This window comes from Lissotriton vulgaris, chromosome 2_1, assembly GCF_964263255.1.
Source record: "Lissotriton vulgaris chromosome 2_1, aLisVul1.2, whole genome shotgun sequence".
NCBI lineage: Eukaryota > Metazoa > Chordata > Amphibia > Caudata > Salamandridae > Lissotriton > Lissotriton vulgaris.
Window position 1 is genome coordinate 1,066,537,439 of NC_141687.1, and position 21,987 is coordinate 1,066,559,425.

At 45.3% G+C, this 21,987-nt stretch overlaps 1 protein-coding gene across 2 annotated transcripts in view; it reads right to left on the reverse strand.

Annotated features, from left to right (window-relative positions):
• TREH (trehalase) overlaps window positions 1-21,987 on the reverse strand; it is a 269,250-nt gene that overhangs the window by 108,001 nt on the left and 139,262 nt on the right. For both annotated transcript variants that reach the window (XM_086956715.1, XM_086956716.1), the window contains exon 5: window positions 11,368-11,455. In XM_086956715.1, the coding sequence (XP_086812841.1) occupies window positions 11,368-11,455 (88 nt within the window). The remainder of the gene's footprint in view (window positions 1-11,367; window positions 11,456-21,987) is intronic.

Consider the following 21,987-nt stretch of genomic DNA (forward strand, 5'->3'; position numbering starts at 1 on the left):
ACAGATGGGCAGGGAAGTTTAAAAGACAGTTTCTATCTGATCTGGTGGGTCACCTTCAACACCGACCGCCTGAGTAAACCGGACTGGTGTTGGTGTAAAGATTTTTCTCCAAGGCGGCCTGAGTTGACTGGACTCTAACTCCGCCTCGCAGCTGCTTCTGATTCACCATCCGCCCCCGAGAACAACCCGGTCTGTACTACCGTCACTCTCGCGTCTCCTGAGTTCTAGTTAGAACGGCCGCCCAAAGTCTTTGAATAGCTTGATGGTGTATAAACTATTAACGTAATCCTGTAGACAATAGCGCGGCAGCTGTCGCCGCCTTTCGGTTCATACACACCGTCACTGGCGGCGAGAGGCGCCGTGGCCGGGAGGCTTTGGGCTGGTGCGGCGAGGCGCGGGAGCACGCTTCAGAAAGGCTTCACACACCGGAACAGTCGGGCAGCATCTCAGACCGAACCCTGGCCTTTAACCACCCTCTGGCAAACTACAATTCACCGGCTGTTTGGGGAGGCGGCGGCTCCTCTCTGCCGCGGGCAGGGCTGCTGGGCTTCTCCGGTCGGCAGCGGCTGGGGACAGACTTCTTCTCCTTGCTGAGCAGGAGCACGGGGAGACCTCCCGTCTGCTTCCTGCCTGGCCCACTGTATTTCCGGGTCGTGGCAAGTACCTTATGAGGTGTAGAGACGCCTCGAGCACGACACCACTCCCGGTACGGAGCGAGAGGGATCTTTCCTTGATGTGGCGTGGAGATGGCTCGGTCAGAGCGCTGCTCCGCATCCAATTACCGGTAATAGACTGGCAGCCATCTAATTGTAGACGCTGCTAGACTCTCAAACAAACCAGGCTTGAGGAGAGATAAAAACGGGTCTTGTTCTCCTTCCAGGTAGGTTCCGTGACCTCCAGTAAACTTTTCTCCCTGACCTCGCGGGATGGCCACTCACACAGCACATCTGCACCGCTCTCATTGCTAATGAAAATAGTTGGCCTGGTGTGGGAGGGGGTGGGGGGAGCGGGACGAAGGAGAGCTGCGGGCGGAAGGAGGGGGGGAGCGGGACGAAGGAGAGCTGCGGGCAGAGGGAGGGGGTGGGATAGGGACCGGGACGAAGGAGAGCTGCGGGTGGAGGGAGGGGGGACGAGCAGAGCAGCTCTGGAAATCACCACCGTCTTTCTCTGAGGCAAAGCAGAAATGCCTCGGAGAAAGCATGGTCATTTTTGCATTCGGGACGTGTATTTTGCTGTTCTGAGTGACGGGCGACGTCACTGTCTAAAGAACAGCAAAACTTACGCCCCCAAATCCGAAAAAGACGGAGCCTATTCGGAGGGACGGCTCTCTCCTCCAATGGCTGGCCTCCGTTTAGGAAGCCAGCCAATGGGAGAGAGGCAAAAAAGAGTCGGAACAAATAGTCCACACTAAACAACATTAAATCTCGGACTACCGGTCTGACTTCGGCAGACCGGATATTACCTCGACCTAAAAAGGTCTAGTCACACAAAAGATTCACAAAGCACAGTAGGCTGCCACCTCCACAATATGTGTCTGACAATGAAACAACTAGTCCACTAAGAAGGTATGTTTTGTGGACACCTCAAGGTCAAATTAAAGGTTTTGGATCTCGCATTACCACCTAGTCCTCTGTGCAAATGCTAGATTAACATAATGCTAGGGCCAAACAAAAAGTCAGAATACGAGTTTTACATGCAGTCAGGCACAAATGGCATGGAAACAAACATTTATAATGCAGGAGACATGCCAGTCCCAACACAATTGCACTTTTCGTGTTATAGATCCAGAAAATTCAAATCCCTTATGTATGACAATGGGGTTAGCTGTTGATTGTAGTGCAACCGATGATAAAGTCAGAATGGAGAGATTTTATTCTTATAGGCAATGGCGAGTGGATGAAGAAGTGCTTAGCACACACAAGCAGTGTCCCAGTACTACTAATCAAAATTGAAATTTGAAATTAGAACATTCAGAACATCAACATCATTTTGAGAACACTGATATTGCCTGAACACCAATAAGAGCACATTTTTAAATGAATACACTCACTGAAGCTCAACTCACGAGAACACACAACAGGGGCGAGGTGTACACAGCAGGATGGGTGAACCCATAATAGTTCTGTTCAGCCTTTCTCCTATCATGGTGTGAGGGACATAACAAGTGTGTGTCTGTGCTTGTGTTACTGAAATTGCTTGGAAGCCAGAGTACTGCTTTAAAATGTAAAGCAACTTTGTAAAGATTCCTCTTGCCTAACGCAACGCAACGAACGCAACTCCTCACCTTTGTATCTGCTTGCTGTGTGCCGCCCCTCCTCGCCGGACCCGCTTCGCGGGTCCCGCTTCGCGGAATCACAGCAGCAGTAGCGGACCAACCAGAAGGAGCGTCACTAGACCGGCAGGGCTGCGAGGGTAGAGCGGAGGACTCCATTGACCAGGAGTCCCAGCGCGCCCGTTTCCAGCTGGGCTCCTCTCCCTGCCGGCCCCGCCTCCACCACCGGGAGTGTTAAAAGCCAGCAGAACCTGAACGGAGGTGGATTCCTCTTGCCTAACGCAACGCAACGAACGCAACTCCTCACCTTTGTATCTGCTTGCTGTGTGCCGCTCCTCCTCGCCGGACCCGCTTCGCGGGTCCCGCTTCGCGGAATCACAGCAGCAGTAGCGGACCAACCAGAAGGAGCGTCACTAGACCGGCAGGGCTGCGAGGGTAGAGCGGAGGACTCCATTGACCAGGAGTCCCCGCGCGCCCGTTTCCAGCTGGGCTCCTCTCCCTGCCGGCCCCGCCTCCACCACCGGGAGTGTTAAAAGCCAGCAGATCCTGAACGGAGGTGGACTCCTCTTGCCTAACGCAACGCAACGAACGCAACTCCTCACCTTTGTATCTGCTTGCTGTGTGCCGCCCCTCCTCGCCGGACCCGCTTTGCGGGTCCCGCTTCGCGGAATCACAGCAGCAGTAGCGGACCAACCAGAAGGAGCGTCACTAGACCGGCAGGGCTGCGAGGGTAGAGCGGAGGACTCCATTGACCAGGAGTCCCCGCGCACCGGTTTCCAGCTGGGCTCCTCTCCCTGCCGGCCCCGCCTCCACCACCGGGAGTGTTAAAAGCCAGCAGAACCTGAACGGAGGTGGATTCCTCTTGCCTAACGCAACGCAACGAACGCAACTCCTCACCTTTGTATCTGCTTGCTGTGTGCCGCCCCTCCTCGCCGGACCCGCTTCGCGGGTCCCGCTTCGCGGAATCACAGCAGCAGTAGCGGACCAACCAGAAGGAGCGTCACTAGACCGGCAGGGCTGCGAGGGTAGAGCGGAGGACTCCATTGACCAGGAGTCCCCGCGCGCCCGTTTCCAGCTGGGCTCCTCTCCCTGCCGGCCCCGCCTCCACCACCGGGAGTGTTAAAAGCCAGCAGAACCTGAACGGAGGTGGATTCCTCTTGCCTAACGCAACGCAACGAACGCAACTCCTCACCTTTGTATCTGCTTGCTGTGTGCCGCCCCTCCTCGCCGGACCCGCTTCGCGGGTCCCGCTTCGCGGAATCACAGCAGCAGTAGCGGACCAACCAGAAGGAGCGTCACTAGACCGGCAGGGCTGCGAGGGTAGAGCGGAGGACTCCATTGACCAGGAGTCCCCGCGCGCCCGTTTCCAGCTGGGCTCCTCTCCCTGCCGGCCCGCCTCCTCGGTGTTCACAGCAGACATATAAAAAGGAGGTAACATCCCCGCTGCGCGGGAGGGCGCCGGGAGAAGTCCGGGACAAGGGCGGGACCGTCTGTGGCCGTCCGGGGTCGGACGAGGTTGGGTTGGGCTTGGAGCCCTGGTTCATCTCACATCTTGGCATTTTATTGTAAGCACTTTTTGTTAACCTCTTGAGGGCGTAACATTAGCCCCTAAATATGGCCCTAAGATCTGGTAAACAGCGTCTTGTGCATATCCAAACATCAAAGGGTGTGGTATCAGGCCCCCTTGATGCGTTTATCACCAGAGCCACAGGAATATTGGAAAAAGAAATCAAACTTGTTGAGCATAGATTGTCCCTGGACCTAGTCACTGGGAAACGCTCCTCAATAGGTGCTCTGGCCCGTGCTAAAAGCCCCTTAACCAATGCAGCTTTTAACTGTATCTCTACATCAGAAGCTGAAGTGATAGTCCACGTAGATGGAGATAGAGACACAACACCCGTGGTCAATAGTAATATGGAACAGAACTCCGATAATAACCTCTCCAGCTCAGAAGCTGATAGCCACAACATAGAGGACGACGAGCGTAGCATGTCTGGAACCCCTCAACTAAATGTTCCTACCCTACCCAGTACAGCCTGTTTGCAACCAGTAATTTCTAATCATGCTTCACGCAAAAGAAAACATGTCCCAAGCCCGGAGGGTGATAAGGCACAAAAACTACTCAAAATAGATCATGCCAATAGCTCCTCCCACTCCCAGGTTATTCAAGAACACCCAATAGTGTATTGTCCATCTATGGCCCATTCTGGGTCCTCTAACCCCTGCCCAACATGTTTCAGTAGTGATGATGTCCTGTTGGTAAAGATGGAAGCGTTGTTTAAAACCATATTGCTTCCGGTCCTAGAAAGCACCAGGATAATGTCTGCTAAAATTGATGTTTTGGAAGCAGCAGTTAACATCAATATGGACCTCTTGCAAAATTTAACTACTACTAGTATTAAGACAAGGGGCCCTAATTCTACAGGGGGTGCTAACCAAAAAGGGGGGACGACGACGACAACTATCCCTGCAGGGACATCAACTACTAATATTAACAAGAAATCATTATCAGGGGTAAAAATAGCTGCCACATCCACTACTGCTAGTAGAGCCCCTACTAAAGAAACACCTAAGGCTAAACGCCCATTGGTAGCCAACAACACCCAGGGGAAAAAACAGCCGGTGAATGGTGCTCCAAATCAATTAAATAATTCCACAGCTCAGATAGCTACTATGGGTAAGGAAAGAAAAACCCCGCACCTAGATAGGAACCAGAGGTCAGTTAATAGAAATACACGACAACCCCCCAGAGTTAACCTGCCCTCGGAAGCGTCCCAATATACCATCGTTCTAACAGGAGTGGCCCCTTTAAAAGAAGGTGTTAAAGAATCACAAGGGGACCTACGGAATAAGGTTATATTCTGGTTAAATAAACATCGCCCACTCCCCCCGTCATCTCCCACTGAAATTCTTTATGTAAGGAGAGTGGAATGGGTAGGTAAGGGTGAAAAAGATCTGGAAGGGGACTGTATTTTAATTTCATTTAGAGACCCCTGGGTGGTGGACAGAATCCAAAGGAAAGCTAGATTTGCTCGTCTGGGAGATGTACAGACCCTACACCTTGGTTACTTTTACCCCCACACGATCCCCAATAACCCAATGGGCCCCAGTCATCAATGGAAATTTAAAGGGGGAAGGCCCAGAGAGCCTATAACTCACTACCCCCCATACTACCCTCCCCTGTTTAACCATTTTGAGGCATTGTCAGACCTAGAATGGGTTGACTGACTATGTTCACCGACCCAGTCACCAAATCCAGCAATAGTGAAGGGGGAAGGAGTGCACATTCCATTTACTGATATCCCTGGACCAGTAAAGGAGCATCAGTACCTGTTCCATAACAAAATTAGAACGCAGGGGGGGCTGGTTGGGGAAGATGCTGCTTGTCCTATTATAGAAGAAATAAGAACAACAAATTCCTACTCAGGGAGCCCCCTTTCCCCTTCAACCGTCAGTAACAACCCTGCAGAAATAGACCTATTAACTTCACACATGGTGTCTTGGAACGTTGCTGGAGTCAAGACCCGCTTGGTCTCTGAGGACTGGTTGGAGTTCATAGGCAATTATGAGGTTGTGCTTCTGCAGGAAACATGGGCCACAGCTCCGTTTCATATGGTTGGATATACAAATTTTTTCAAACCAACAATAAAAGGTACTAAAGGGCGGGCCTCAGGGGGACTGACCATATGGGTGAAACAGACCTGGTGTTTTTCAGTTTCCGAACTGTATGTGGATAACCCTGATATATTGGCTGTAAGGTTGAGCAAAGCAGGGGGACAGGATTTGCTTTTTATTAACATATACTCTAGAGGCCTCCCTGGTGGTCGATGTCCCAAACTGATAGGCGCATTAGACACACTATTACTGGGTTGGAATAAAGGCACATTCATTATGATAGCAGGTGACATTAATTGTACAATCGAGCAACTGTACCTGCCGGAGGACAATTGGGGGTTTGAAGAAGATGCGATATGGAAAATCCCCGAGCTTTCCAATAAAATACCAGTCAAAACAACGGAGGCTGCTTTGAATTGGACCGCTTTCTGTCTCACCTGGGGCTTAAGGGCTGTGAATGGCCGCACTATATCAGACACTGGAGCCAGCTATACATTTGACAATGGTGTGAGGAAGAGTCGTATCGACTACATCTTTTTAAAAATGGAATATTGGAGTCTCATTGCGGACATGGAAATTGTAATGCGCCCGGAAAGTGACCATAACCCGCTGTCCCTGAAATTTAAAATGTATGATCTGACTAGATTAGCGGAACCAGATCCAAGGGGGCAAGGGGTGGTAACAATATCAAATGACCGGAGGAGACTAAAATGGTCTATCATATCGAATGATGTAACAATACAGGCCAACATTGAGAATGTGGTGACGAATGCTTTAAACAACATGAGGTTGGTTGTTGATGAGAGGGGCCAGGGCGAACTAGATAAAATGATGGGCATACATGATAAATGTTTTTCTGAGCTAAAAATTATCCTGTCAAAACCATGTAAATCTAACACCGGGCGCCCGAACGCTACAAGAGCAAAATGGTACAACAGAGAGTGTAGAGAGGCCCATAGTCATCTAATTGAGAAAGTTAAATCTAGAGACCCGAGTGCAGTAAAAGAAGCCAGGCAAAGGTACAAAAGAGTTCAATGGGAGGCAAAGAAGGGATGGGAAGATGATTTTTGGGCAGACCTTCTGGACGCTTGTAAATCCAATAACCAGACTAAATTCTGGGATATTGTTAAATGCGGAAAGGACGGTGAGTTCCGTACCCCGTCTAATCATGTATCCCCGGAAGCCTGGATTAACCATTACTCATCCCAATTCTGCTCAGCAGCTGTTGAACCCTTGTCCACACCGACCCTGTCACCTGCGATAAGCTATGGCAATACGATTATGTCTTTTACTGAAGCAGAAACGGAGCTCGCCTTGGGCCTAACAAAGAGGGGGAAAGCTCCTGGGTTGGATCAAATCCCTGCTGATCTATTTAAAGCAAACACAGGCCTTTGGGTGCCTTATTTAACAAACATAGCCAACACCATAGCCAGAGGTGCCCGTATTCCCAAGACTTGGAAGGGGGCGGAGATCCTCCCTATACATAAAAAAGGAGATAGATCTAACCCAGGGAACTATCGCCCGATCAGTTTAATTGACTGCTTTCAGAAAGTTTTTGCTCGTATGATCCTGGCGAGAGTTCATGGGTGGATGGAACTCGAAGGAATATTGTCCCCATTACAGGCGGGCTTCAGATCCGGTACAAGTACTATTGACCAGGTCCTGAGGTTGTGCATGATCTTTTGGAAGGTCGTCTTACTTGGCGGCGGCACCCTTTTCGCTGCTTTCATAGATCTGAAATCAGCTTTTGATTTGGTGCCGAGGGGTAAATTATGGCAGGTATTAAGGGATCTAGGAATGCCGGGGGAATTAGTTGAAATGATCATTAGATTACATGAAGAGAATTTTGCCAGAGTAAGATGGGGGGCACAAGGCCAATTCACGGACTCATTTATGGTGTCACGAGGAGTCCGCCAGGGGTGCGTTCTCGCCCCCACCCTTTTCCTACTTTTTATAGACCAGGTAGTGAAATTCTTCGGGTCCATCAATACCGATGCACCGTCCCTGGCGGGGACTAAATTCCCAATGTTGATCTTTGCAGACGACACCCTCCTCCTTTCAAAGACCAGGGGAGGTTTACAGTTGGCTTTAAACCATTTTGAGGAATATTGTAACAAAAACGACCTTCAGATAAACGTGGGAAAAACTAAGTTTATGGTTTTTTCCAGGAAAAAACCAATACGCAGTAGTGTACAACTAAATAAGATCAACCTGGAACAAGTTGACACGATGACGTACCTGGGGGTCACTCTAGATTGCCGACTCTCCTGGAAACAACAAATTGAGACCCAACAGTTAAAATTGGCCCAACTGACTGGCTGCCTCTTGCGTGAGCAAAAGAAATCAATCACTAAAAGGGTAGTCCCCGCCCTACAAATTTATGATGTCAAAATTAATGCTGCAACTCTTTACGGGGCAGAGCTATGGGGCTTCATGGACCTCTCAAGTCTGTATAGAATACAGTGTAGGTTTCTTCGTAACCTGGTGGGGTTGCCCCAATCAACCCCACTGATCCCACTTTGCCATGACATGGGTTGCCTTCCAATAACGGACATGGCAAGATACAGAGTAGTGTCCACTTGGAGGCGATTATGGACTTCGGAGGACCTGGCTCTCTTTGCAAAGGAGCTAACCGAGGTGAAGGCTATGGGGGGCGCGGAGAGAATCCCATGGCTTCGCTCGGTGAAAAAGAGTCTGTGTGACATGGGCTTGAGTCATCTGTGGGCCACGCCAGGCACAAACAACTTCCCCTCGAAAAAGGAATTTAGGGGTTTATTTTGGGCCTCAACTCGTCTTTCCTTGGCACACGCCTCTAGTTCCGAAAATCTGACGGGGCGATTCCTAAGGTTTAAGCTGGATCCAGCCCGTGAGATATATTGGGACCTTATCTCCAGGCCTGTGGACAAAAAATTGTACCACCAATTTCGGGTGGGCTCACTACCCCTTAATTCCTTCAGTTCATCTTGGGGCAACAACTCGACTAATTTTTGTAGTCACTGCCCCGGATGTAAGGAAACAGAGGGCCACTTTTTGTTTGCCTGTCCCCAATACAGAGAACCCCGCTCAAAATTGCTAAAACCCATCTTTAAACGCTCGATATGTAAAAATTCCTCGGACGCAATATGGGCGTTAAAAACTAACACTTCTGATTTCACTGTGATATGCTTGGCCAAGTATTTAGGTTGGGCATGGGCAATCAGAGCAAGAAGGAATCAAATTGCCTCATGATCACAAAGTGCAACGTACATAATGGCTCTTTTTTGTATATGTTGAATCCCTTCTTTTTCTTTTTACGATCAGTTATGTTTAATGTCTTGTTTCTTAGAATAATGGTTTAATAACTTTTTAAATGTGGATTTTAGGCTTACTGAATTTTTGTCGATAATACACTGATTTCATCTTTTTAATAAGATTTTGTAAAATGTGGAGATTGTAACTGTTTTTGAATGTTTATCAAAATTTGTCTTTTATGATTTTATCATCGAAATAAAGACAATAAAACCTGAAAACCTGTAAAGCAACTTTCTAAAATGACAGTCATGTAAAGATGATGCACATTTAGATGGGATTGGTGTTTCAAAGGAGCCCTCATACCCACAAAAGGTACTGCATCCTTTTCACCTTACACTTTACGCTTCTCTTTGCCATATATACTGCCAGACCCAAGATTACCATTTAGGTGAAGTTGGCTTGGAAGGGGTGTCTTCCAACTCTGCCCACTATCCTTCAGTGCTGTCAGCTTACCTGTATATTTACAATTTAGTTGTTATACAGAGCTCAACCCAAGAGAATACAAGGAGAAAGAGATTGAAATGAAGGCAAAGAGGAATGTAGCAGATATAGCTGAGGTGGAAAAAGGGAGTTCGAGGGACAAAATAAAACAAAGGGCTTAAAACAGGGAATGTTGCATGATAGAACAATAAGGTGCAGGTGTATGGCTAGAGGGAATTGACAATATAACACTGTGATTATGAGAATTAGAGTATGTTGAGGAATTGAGCATGACATGGGATGTGATAGGCATCCACTGAGTGAAGGGAGAAAAACAGAGAAGAGGAAAAGAAACATATAAGGAGGAGGGTAAGGGATGGAGAGAATACACTTGTAGTAGTGAACAAAGGAGGGTAAGAAGGGAGAACAAGCAACTGAGAGACTGCCACAGGTAGACATCACAGAGGTATGTCCATCAAGCTTTCAGGTGATGCAGTTCAATGCCAATGCAAAGGCAATCGTATAATCCTTATTCAGTTATAGAATATAGGGGCATATTATCAAGGACTAGTGTTAAAATTATCGCCGTTTTATCGGCAGGAAACTGCAGGTAAAACGGCGATAATGGGCTTGATAATACGCCCTTGTTAATTCCCATAGAAGCCCATATTCTGGTGTTAACATGGGCTTCTATGGGAATTAACAAGGGTGTATTATCAAGCCCATTATCGCCATTTTATCGGCAGTTTCCTACCGATAAAACAGCGATAATTTTAACACCGGTCCTTGATAATATGCCCCATTAATGATTAGCTAGTGAGTTTACTTGCAATTCTCACACTGTGAAAATAACCACCTTTCAGTGCTTGCTTGAGTTCTGATGTTATGAGTAGTACTTGATTGAGGATGCAGACGTCCTTTTTACAGACAGGTAGCTTTCCTCATACTCCTCATACTATCCATGCAACCCAAGTTGGCTCATGTTGCTGTTAACCCTATCCGTGCTGATGACGGAACCGCTCCGTCATCAGCTGCGGTGGCGCTGTGCTGATGACGGAGCGGTTCAGTCATGGCCCTGCCGCCACGCCTGCGCGGCGCTGATTTGGCGACTGCGCGGCGCGTTCTATTGAGCGGGCGGGGCCTTTACGGAGCCGCTCCATCATGAGCACAGCTCAACCGCGGCTGGTGACGGAGCGGTTCCTTCACCAGCATGGCCCCGCCGCGTGGCCGCCCCGCCCCTTAGCACTGCGACGGAATATCCGCCGCAGTGAAAGGGTTAAAGTGCAGAACAGCGGGAAGGAGACACGGTGGGCCATAACATACTGTACTTTTGAGAGGTCCCTGGATGACCATGAATTTATCGAAATAAAGTCTTTTTTTTGGACTTTGACCATGAATGTCCATGAAATGACCATGGTCCAATGTTGGCGTTATTTTGGTGAGGCTAAATTGGCTCACACATCAATATACATCCACGTTAATTGTGGCATCATAATGCTGATCTGGAGGAATAAACCAATCCTGCTACTTACCAACCAAAAATGAACCATCATCTGCCACAGGTGAGCTGGACAGGTGTGATAACTTATACAACACTCGCAAATGAGGGTTTGCCTCAGTTAGTGGGTCTTGGGGCTCTGAAGAGGCACTGCTCAGGCAGGATGCCCAAACCAACATTCACCCATTTTGCCCACTCGCTTTTACAGACCCTAGGTTTGCTTCAAACATGCTATGTAACAGATGCCAAAAGTTAAGGCACGTTCCCATACCTTCCTCCCAAGACGTTTCCACAGCAAGTGTAGCTTGGCGGCCCAGCTCCGTAAATTTCCATCCGAGATCTTGGATAGTATTTTTGGACTGGAAGAAATTAACAAAAGACAGTGAAGCAAAGCAGCACTCTATGAAGAATGGCTACATAATAGAGCACAGAAGCTACTTGAGGAATCTAAAAACATTTCAACACAAGACATTGGAAAGGTCCAAAACACTTTAACAAAACCTATTCAACGTACCTAGAAACATTTCATCAACCCTGAGCACTCATCATCATCAGATACTTAGTTAATTCTGAAATTCACTTTTGTATGTATAAGATCTACATCACCACTAATGGGGTCTACATAGGGTGTTTGCAACCAAGACGATCCAAAGGCTTGCTCATTGTGTATCCATCACCAGGCATCCCATCAATCAGGACCTTGCCCTGGTATGGCTTGTGTAGTTCATTATCCCTCAGAATTCTATTGTACTTGAACTGCGCCCCTACAGTGCTAGTTGGGGTCATTTGCCATTAGTGTCCTGAGATCCATCCTACTACGGCCCTGCAAACTGGGACAAGCACACCCCTTTCACACTTGACTCCCAGGGTTGGAATGGCAAGCAGTCAAAGGTGCCTCACCAGGAGGGTGTCAGGAGCAAGAACTCAGAATTCAACAGTCAAACAACAAACTCAATAACATACCTCCCAGAACAGTGTTTATCTTTAATGAAAAAGAAAATACTTTAATTTTACAGCAAACCAAAATACTACGCACTAGTCAAGTGTTTTTATTCTGAACTGTGCTCCCCATCCACCCCGCGAGTGTGAAGTTCCCAACGTCTATAGTATTAGGCAAAGCTATGGGTAACAACACCGATTAGGCATAGGTGCAAAACACTATTATTACCCCAATGGATAATTTGTACGTATATTCGATAGCCTTTATGTCCAGAGCTCATACGAGCACAGGTTAGCATTTTAGCAGCAGGATTCACCTTTGCGTGGATTGGGCACAGTCTCTCAGTTCTTGAGAGTTAAGCAGCTTGTTACTTGCTCAACAGTGTTCTGGACCAGTGGTGCTGGTAGAAGTGGTCAGCGACTATGTACTCTCAGGTTACGTGTCAGCAAATGAGAATTACGGATGGAAATTGTATTGTTCTCTTGGCCATCCATGTTGAGCAGAGCATTAGGCTTGCTCAGCAGATATCCATCTTTGGAAGTTGCGTCCTCCAGGCCAATCCAGGCAGGTGCTTGTCTTCCGCAATTGTGGCCTCTGAGTCAGTGCATGCAGTTCCTCTCAGACGGTCACCTCAGACAGGCAGCGGGAACATTACATCTTAGGGGCTGTGGTGGAAATGCCAGGCAGGACAATGACATTCTGCTGGATTATTTCTCCATCCAGCTCACTATAGAACAGCCCAGGAACACCAGGGGACACCTTAAGATTCTGGTCAATACCACTTCTGTCCCTGAAAGAAGTCGGCTACATCGGGTGTTTCACATACCAGGAACAAGCTGGGTTTCTCCTCCTTGACAGTCTCATCTCATGCAGGACTATAAACTCTCCATTCCTCACTAAGCAGATGATGAAGCAGGCATACTTCTAGGCTCTTGGAAGACCATATGCTTCTTCCGCCAAGTTGCAGACTTCAGGTGATGTCCCTTCACCCCCAGGTGTCTGTTGTGCAGCCACCAGCACTGGTCAAACAGCCACCGATCAAGAACTCTACAGAGCTCACTCTTCCTAGGTAAAGAAAAATTTGAGACTGGAGCAAAGTGGGGTGGTTTAGATCGCACTTTAAACTAATTTTCCAGATGAGATTTTGGGCCACTGTCAAAACTGTCATTTTATGTCAGCTTTCAAATATAATTTTCTAGCATTTTCTGACTGCTCCTCAGACACATCCTTTGTGCAAGGTGATGGCTCCCACAGCAGATAACAAACAATGATCTTAGCTCCAAACAGCAGTCCAACACCTCATGCCTACCCTCTACCAAATAGCAAGGATAAGGAAGAACTAAGCAGCAGCCCTTTGCTAACAAGGTCCTTTTTTTCGAATTTATAAGGGTAGCCCTGTCACCCTCACCTCTTGCTTCAGTGTCTGGGTCTACACCCTCCTGCTGCAGGAAAGCAGGCAACACACTTCCACTGTTACCAGAAAGGCCTTGCGATCGCTTTGTTTATCTCATCTGGGAAAACTTCGTATGGCTCAAGAAATTCACAAAGTCACAAACTGCCATATTTTAACCATTCAATGTACTTTGGGCATCCAGCCGTACCTTACTTTCTGTCTATCTACCTATGAAAGGTATTTGCTAACTCGGTTAAGACTTAATTTGTTTTTTCGCTTGGTCACATTCCCAGGGAGACCGGACTGGTCACACTCCATCATTCCGTGTCCCTGTGATGGTACCTCTGAACAGTCTAATATTCACGTATTAATGTTCTGCAAATATTATGCTGTGCACGCAAACAATGGATTATTCCAATCCTACTGTCCCTGGGTTTGAGAAGATGCCGTCCAGCTTTTATGGCGTTACAATTTTTAGATACAGCCTCAAATGCCAAATGCATAGCCATGTTTCTTAAAACCGGTCTGAAAATTCGAGCCACTTATGGAGATCCATAGCAATTTAAAAATGGTTCATTGATAATTGGTATGCTTTATTTTGCACAAATTAGCCGACAGAGCCCAAATTGCCCTTTTCTTTTTATGATTTATTGCATGATTGTAAGGCTTTATCATATGTATTTATACACATGTTGTTTAATACTATTTTTACCTTGTACCTATGATGTATGTGAAATTGTATATAATTACTGTTGCTTTTATGATTTTATATCGTCTTAAAATCGAATAAAGCTTTCTACTACTACTACACTTCCACTGTCTGGCAAGCTGTATCTACCATTCATCAGGTCCATGCACAGGCATAGACTTCTGTGCACACAGTAGATCAGTATGCCAAACAAAAAGTCAGGATACCAGTTACGCATGCAGTCAGACACTCAGGGAAGGAATGCCAGGTTACCATGCAGGGACCATTCCGGTGCCAACAGCATCCTAGAAGTGACACTGGTTGTTAGCAGGCTTCACACTCTGTTGGCAACAAGAACCACTGGAGCAATCCAAACCTTGGAGAGCATATGCAAGTAATCAAATCCAGAAATTTTACAGCAGGATACTCATTTTCAGTAATTCCCACTTTCAGACAAGAACAGTCAACTTCATTACAAATATGGAGGACAGACTAAAGGTTTGAAAAATGCCAGGAGTGTGGCAAATACCTGTCTGCTAGCTTGGCTAGAACAAATGGATAAACATATTTGAGTGAATCAATAGCATGTAGATCATATCTAATGGTGGGGTGAGATAAATGTTTGGTAGACTAGTGAGAAGTCAATTACAAAAATCCAGTCTAGATAGACCAAATGCCTGAACTAAGGTCTAAGTTTGTTCATTCAAGAATACTAATGCTGGGCTTAGACCTCATTAGAACTTTTTTCCCGCACTCACATTTGATATCGTATAAAATCTTGTTTTTTGAACAAGTAGGACTGAAAGATGTAGATGATGTGCTGAAAAAGATAGAGTACATTACATATAATATGTCTTCAAATTCAACAAGCATTAGCAATGCAATAGGTCTCGCATTAGGAAAGTTTGAGCTATTGGTCTTGTAATTGACAATTTTTTTATGTATGTGTTGGTTTTGAAAATAGCGAAATTAATAGCTTTGTCATTTACAATGCCAATAGTTTTAACTTTTGTAAACGTGACACCTATAGCATTTGTAATGCAACATGTTTTGTATTTAGGTGGCTTAAATGTATTGATATTACAAATAACAATGACTTATTTTTTTTAAATAATTAATACTTAAATACAAGTTATTGTAATTTGTAATGGCAATAGCTTAAACTTTTGTAAATAACTTGTTAAGATTATGTTCAGTGTATTTTATTGTGACGAAAATCCAAGAACAGAAGTGAAATATTAACATCTTTTTTGTGACATTTGTAATAAAGCTTGAAACATTGAGAGAACATATTTGAACCAGTTGTTGAATGGTTGCACAGATTGATGCTGTGGTGTTCAGTGATGTTGTGGTGCCCCTGAGTGATACTGTGGTGGGGCGATAGATAGACGAGTGAGGGCGATAGATAGACGAGTGAGGGCGATAGATGTGGGCGCGAGATTGGGTGCGTGGTGTGGTTGTGTGTGCGTGGTTGTGTGTATATGTGTGCGGTTAGAGAAGGATGTATGTGGAAGAGAGCAGCAGATCAGCACAGCAGAAGAGAACAGGGAGTTAAAGAAGGAGGCGGGTGGAAGAGAACAGCAGATCAGCACAGGAGAAGAGAAGAGAACAGGGAGTTAAGGAAGGAAGCGGGTGGAATAGAACAACAGATCAGCACAGGATAAGAAAACCGGGAGTTACAGAAGGAGGTGGTGGAAAAGAACAGCAGATCAGCACAGGAGAAGAGAAAAGGGAGTTCGAGAAGGAGGCAGATGGAAGAGAGCAAAAAGATCATCACAGGAGAAGGCAACAAAATGTTTGAGAATGAGGCGGGTGGAAAAAAGAGCAGATCAGCACAGGGGAAGAGAACCAGGAGTTAGAGAAGGGGGCGGGTGGAAGAGAACAGCAAATCAGCACAGGAGAAGAGAACAGGGAGTTAGAGAAGGAGGCGGGAGGAAGAGAACAGCAGATCAGCGTGGGAGAAGAGAACAGGGAGTTAAAGAAGGAGGTGGTGGAAGGGAACAGCAGATCAGCACAGGAGAGAAGAACAGAGTTAAAGGAGGAGGCGGGGTGGAAGAGAGCAGCAGATCAGCACAGGTGAAGAGAACAGGGAGTTACGGAAGGAGGCGGGGTGAAAGAGAACAGCAGATCAGCACAGCAAAAGAGAACAGGGAGTTAGAGAAAGAGGTGGGGTGGAAGAGAGCAGCAGATCAGCACAGGAGAAGAGACCAGGGAGTTAAAGAAGGATATGGGGTGGAAGAGAGCAGCAGATCAGCACAGGAGAAGAGAACTGGGAGTTAAAAAGGAGGCGGTGGAAGAGAACAGCAGATTAGCACAGGAGAAGAAAACGGAGTTAAAGAAGGAGGCGGGTGGAAGAGAGCAGCAGATCAGCATGGAAGAAGAGAACAGGGAGGTAGAGAAGGAGGCGGTGGAAGAGAACAGCAGTTCAGCACAGGAGAAGAGACCAGGAAGTTAAAGAAGGAGGTGGGGTGGATGAGAGAAGCAGATCAGCACAGAAGAGAACAGGGAGTTAGAAAAGGAGGTGGGGTGGAAGAGAGCAGCAGATCAGCACAGGAGAAGATAATAGAACAGGGAGTTAGAGAAGGAGGCGAGGTGGAAGAGAGGAGGCGAGGTGGACGAGAGCAGCAGAAGAGAACAGGGAGTTAGAGAAGGGGCGGGGTGGAAGAGAGCAGCAGATCAGCACGGGAGAACAGAACAGGGAGTTAAAGGAGGCGGCGGGAAGAAGAGAGCAGAAGATTAGCACGGGAGAAGAGAACAGGGAGTTAAAGAAGGAGGTGGGTGGAAGAGAACAGCAGATCAGCACAGGAGAAGAGAAGAGGGATTTAAAGAAGGAGGCGGGTGTATAAGTGATTAACAAGGTATGAAAGACTGCAGGTCTATAGCAGGAAATGTTTGTTTTAACATCAGGGAAATCACCACTAAAAACTGGCCCAACAGACCATAGGACACGTCCACACAAAAATAACGGTCAATATGCAGACCTATGAAACCAGCCCTTTGGTCACTGCGTTATTGCTCTACAGGCCGGTCCAACCTTGTTGGCAGTCTTGAAAGGTCATTTAGCCGGGAGTGTATCCCTGTAAAAGTTTTAAACCAGCTCTTTGGATCAGAGATTGTTTGTTTGTTGAGGGAATGCTTGTGCTTTGTAGTGTCAGTGCTAACAAATTACGCTATCTTCGTTGGCATTGCCTGAAGGGCAGGAGTTCTAGCCATCCATCACCATGAACCCCTATGGAACAGGACAGAAAGGTTTGTCAAAAGAAAGAATACCGCCCACATGAATACAAAGGAATGTTTCATTTGACTTAAAAATCAGAAGGCCTCATTCCGATTGTGGGTTTTGTTTAAGCTTCTAATAGAGCATACACCAAAAACAGCTATGTGGAGAGAGTAGCCGTCCCCCCTTTTTTTTTTGTAAAAGCTTAGTGCTAAATTCACATTCTTTAAATATTCTTGTAAGCCTGCATATTTAATCGACTCTTCTGTCACCCATCCGAGAGCTGACATTTTTAACTAACACATGAAAGCTGATTTATTCTGAATTATTTGGTTGTTGTGGAGGAGCTGTGTGGACGCGTGCGCATTCCTGCACAGTTTGGTAGGCCAGCATAAGGTGACAGATAAACTGTTCACTGCTGTAGGTCTGACTCGGTGAAGGGAAGGCTATATCATTATGAAACAAATTGCGAGGTGCGTTTGAGCCCTCCTATGAATGCTTCACTAACGGTCGTCCAAATTTGAAGGCTGTTCAAGAAAAAAATAATTAAATTCAAAAAAATTAAATTGAATAAAAAATAAACAAAATAAAAATTGAAAAAGTCGCATGGTTAAGAGACATTTCACCCTTTACTTGCTTTGCTGGGTTGTGTTGCAATGACTGCGCCTACCTTTCATGCGGGTAGAGTCTAGCAGTGTTGACATTATTTTTCTGTATTCATTAGTAGCGCATACACGGAAGGGGTATAAAGTTGGGGCAAAAGGTTATGATAAAGGTTAAAGAAATTAAGATGGGTGCCCAGTACATGACCGCGGAGCATCACTCTCAAAGGTTGCTAAGATTCCGCTTAAAAACAAAAGAGCGAGAGACTATGTGAGCAAGTGTACCTTCTGTGTATGCTTTTCGTTCCGCAAACAGAGCTCTGCAGACACGGTCACACTGCTAGCCACTCACTACGTACCTGTGGGAGGTGTTCTGAAGCATGATACACAAGGGTCCGGCTGAGGACTGTGGCACATGTACAATTTGAAAGGCACTGGGCGAGAGGTAGTACACTACTGGGAAATTATGCATGGACTTTGGCAGCGAGCGGCCACAGAGTGCCGAACCTGGAAGCTCAAGAGGCATTGGCGGCAGCGCCTCCTCCTCCGGACTCTGGGGTTTTAACAATCTTGTACAGTTTGCTTTCATACAGCAACTGTGGGTGGCGAGCTTTCTGTGATTCCAGCTTCAGGGTCAGAGTGGGGGTGGGGTGTCACTGGTATTTCTAAACCAGGGCATTAAGAAAAGGAGACACGGCCGGCCGGCCGTGAAACTGAAAGCACGGCAGGTCGGCCGTGAAAGCCTTTGATGCCGCAGGGGGTGGAGCGGCACCAAGCTGGGCAACAGATGGCTGACGATTTGATGCTGTGCACGCGCATTTTATGTCAATGCGCTTGCGCATTGACCTAAAAGCGCACGGGCACAGCATCAAATCGCCAGTTAGTTAAAGTATGTTTAAAGCCCTATAGTCTCGCTCCGCTCAATGCGCATGCGCGTATTGATAGGTCACGAGACCTAAAAATGAATATTTTGTCAAGTGAATGGAGCGACAATGGGAGCTTGCTTCACCCCAGACCCAGCAAACATATATATGGATCACTATGAAAGTCTACATACATACTTATATATAATGATAGTAATCCTACAGAGAGAACTTGATGAATTGGCACAGAGATATAGATGACGTTTTACTGGTCTAGATGGATGATCTTGAAATACTTGAAGCTTTCCATGCTTGGCTCAATTCAAGATCTCAGGACATACAATTAACAATGTCATACGACAATTGTGAAATTAATTTCGTTGACATTACTACCAAGGTGGAGGATGAGCAACTGTACACCACAATCTTCCGGAAACCCACTGACCGCAACACTCTACTATGCTATTCTAGCAATCACCCGCCAAGCTTAATAGATAACCTGCTCTTTGGACAATTCATGAGGGTAAGGAGAAAATGTGAATATAGAACAGATTATTTTTTAAAAAACGGAACTACTTGTTGCTAAACTGCAAGACCGGGGATTCTCTCTGAACCTTCCAAAGTGGGCAAGAATGCAAGCTCTGTACTGCTGAGGGAGAAACTGCTAACGTCAAAGAACAACTGACATTAGCATAGCGAGCATTTCAACATTTTTACCATAAGTAATCAGATTTAAAAAATCATTAATAAGCGATGCCACCTTGTGGGGGAGCAGCTGAGTGTGTCCACCAAACCCCTCTTTGCTTTTAAGATAGGGCTGAACATTAGAGAATGTCAGGGCTATGCAAAATTGTAAGTTATACTTGTGAGTAATTTACCTGTGGTAGTTTCATTCAAATCTTTTGAGGAGCTCTACTACTTTTGGCTATTCACAAAATCTGAGTGTAAAGTTACTCATGAGTGTAGACTTATTCAACTTCAACCTACTAAAACATGGGGTGGACCACATTTACAGGTGTTAGTTACTACTGTCAGAAAGAAGCAGTATTAAGTCCAGCACCACACATGGTCAAGCACTGATACTGCAACACCCTCCCATAGAAAATAACGGAGATAGTAACTTAAAATAAATACCCTTAGGAAATAGTGCTAAATTAAATTCAATTGTTTCTATGTTTAAAATATCAAATTAATTTAAATTCATATTAAACATTACAATAGTTTTTACTAATTTGTTATAACGTTTATTACACTTTTTCTTATATAACTATCTTTTCTTTAGCATAAGGAGATCTCCAGCCCAACTGTGGATTCTCTCTATGGTAAAGTACAGGTAAAAGTAGTTTAACTCAAAACATACATTTGTAAAAATACTTTTATATTACATTTTAAGGCAAATTCATTTGCTTATTTTAAATGCAAAACAAAATGCAGCAGCACTATTAACAATCTTAAATTAAATCTTTAATTAATTTAAATAGATTATATGGAATAATTATTTTTCTGAAGTTGAAGTTAAAAAATCATTTCCCACCTAACATAAAAAAAACGCATGCTTTTTATGTACTAAAAAGTATCAAAAGTGATGTACAGAATTAATTAAAAGTAATGTATTTATATTTTAATATAAAATAATGTTATATAAATCCAAAAAGGTTGTTAAAATGAGTTTGCAATTATACAATAGATTTATCTTTAATTATATTTTAAAAAATAAATTATCTTTTTTTATACTTTTAACTGTTTTAAATAATGTAACCTAATTTAACATTTCCTACGTTTTTTTTCAAAGTCTCTACCTCTATTATTTCCTACGGAGTATGTTGCAGGACCAGTGGTTGGCCATGTGCGTTACTGTACTTACTCCATCTCTGAGGTGGAATAATTTACTACGTTTTGGGATCCTTTTTGGCTGTAGTACATTTTGAAGTGGAGTTTGTAAATAGTAATAGCCTTACTCTTTTGTGGGTGGGGGTATGTCCCTCCCTAAATCCCCCGCTAACATTTTCCTAACCCCTTGTAACTCATCTCTAAAACTCCTCTAATTTAGTAGCAAGTATGCTGCTTTTTCCACCAATTCCCCCTGGTACCTCCCACATTTACTATAAAGTTGTAAACTTACATGCATGAGGATCTCGCCACTGAAAGGACAGGAGAAGTGGCGGGGGAGATTCACACTCGTAGGTTTGTGAATAGCATTTTGTAGTACTTTAATAGTACTATTCTAGCACTAATAATCATACTACAAAATGACTGTTGTAGATAGGCCTCTGTGTGGTGAAATTGTTGCTACCTGTTCAAAAACTACCCACTTTTCATTCACAGTGGGGTTTGCCCAAAAGCATAGGGTACTTCAAATGTGGTGACTGTACTCTATACATAGAAATCAAAATATTTGCACATCTTGGCAAGAAATGTCCACTTAAGGACCTTTTCAATTGTAATACTGTAAATGACGTTATGCAATATAGTTCCCTTGTAATCTACTTTAGATAGGACAAACAAGACAAAAGGTAAAGATCTGGATTCCGCAAAACTGTAACAGAATAAAGTGTGGGACCACATCAGTAGCCCTGGGTGTTCACTTCACGGCCCACAACAATACTCCGGAGGACTTACGGTGACAGATGATAGAGAATGTCCATCTAAACCTTCAAGGAGGAGATTTATCTTCTATCTTGAGTGTTCTGGACTGCAAATGGAGGAGCATCATATTGACTGAAACAAATGGGTTCATAGAATATGAAGAGTGGGTCAAGTTTTTGGGGACAGTTCAACAAGGTTAAAGGGTGTTGTTCTGTTAATATGCCTTTCTGCTGATGTGTACGTTTGCCTTGTACATTGTCCATACACTATTCTAAATCATCTAGGTGATGATCACATTTGAGTTTGTATCGTGTTTACAATGCAATCCATACAGGCTGAAAAGTTATCATTACTGCATATAGCCTTTCATTGCATCATTAGTGCTCCCAGTTGTACCTTATCAGATGAGGATAAACTGTGGAATAGACATGATGGGGTAAAGGAATCTGCTGCCCTCGATGTGCGCTACATGGAACAGATATTGTCCATGTGTTTGCAACGTGTGGTGCCCTTTCCCCTTAAAAAATAAAATCACTCATTTTATGGGGGATGTAATCTTAACCCCCCCCCCTCTGATGTTTCTGGGGACACATGAAGGAGAG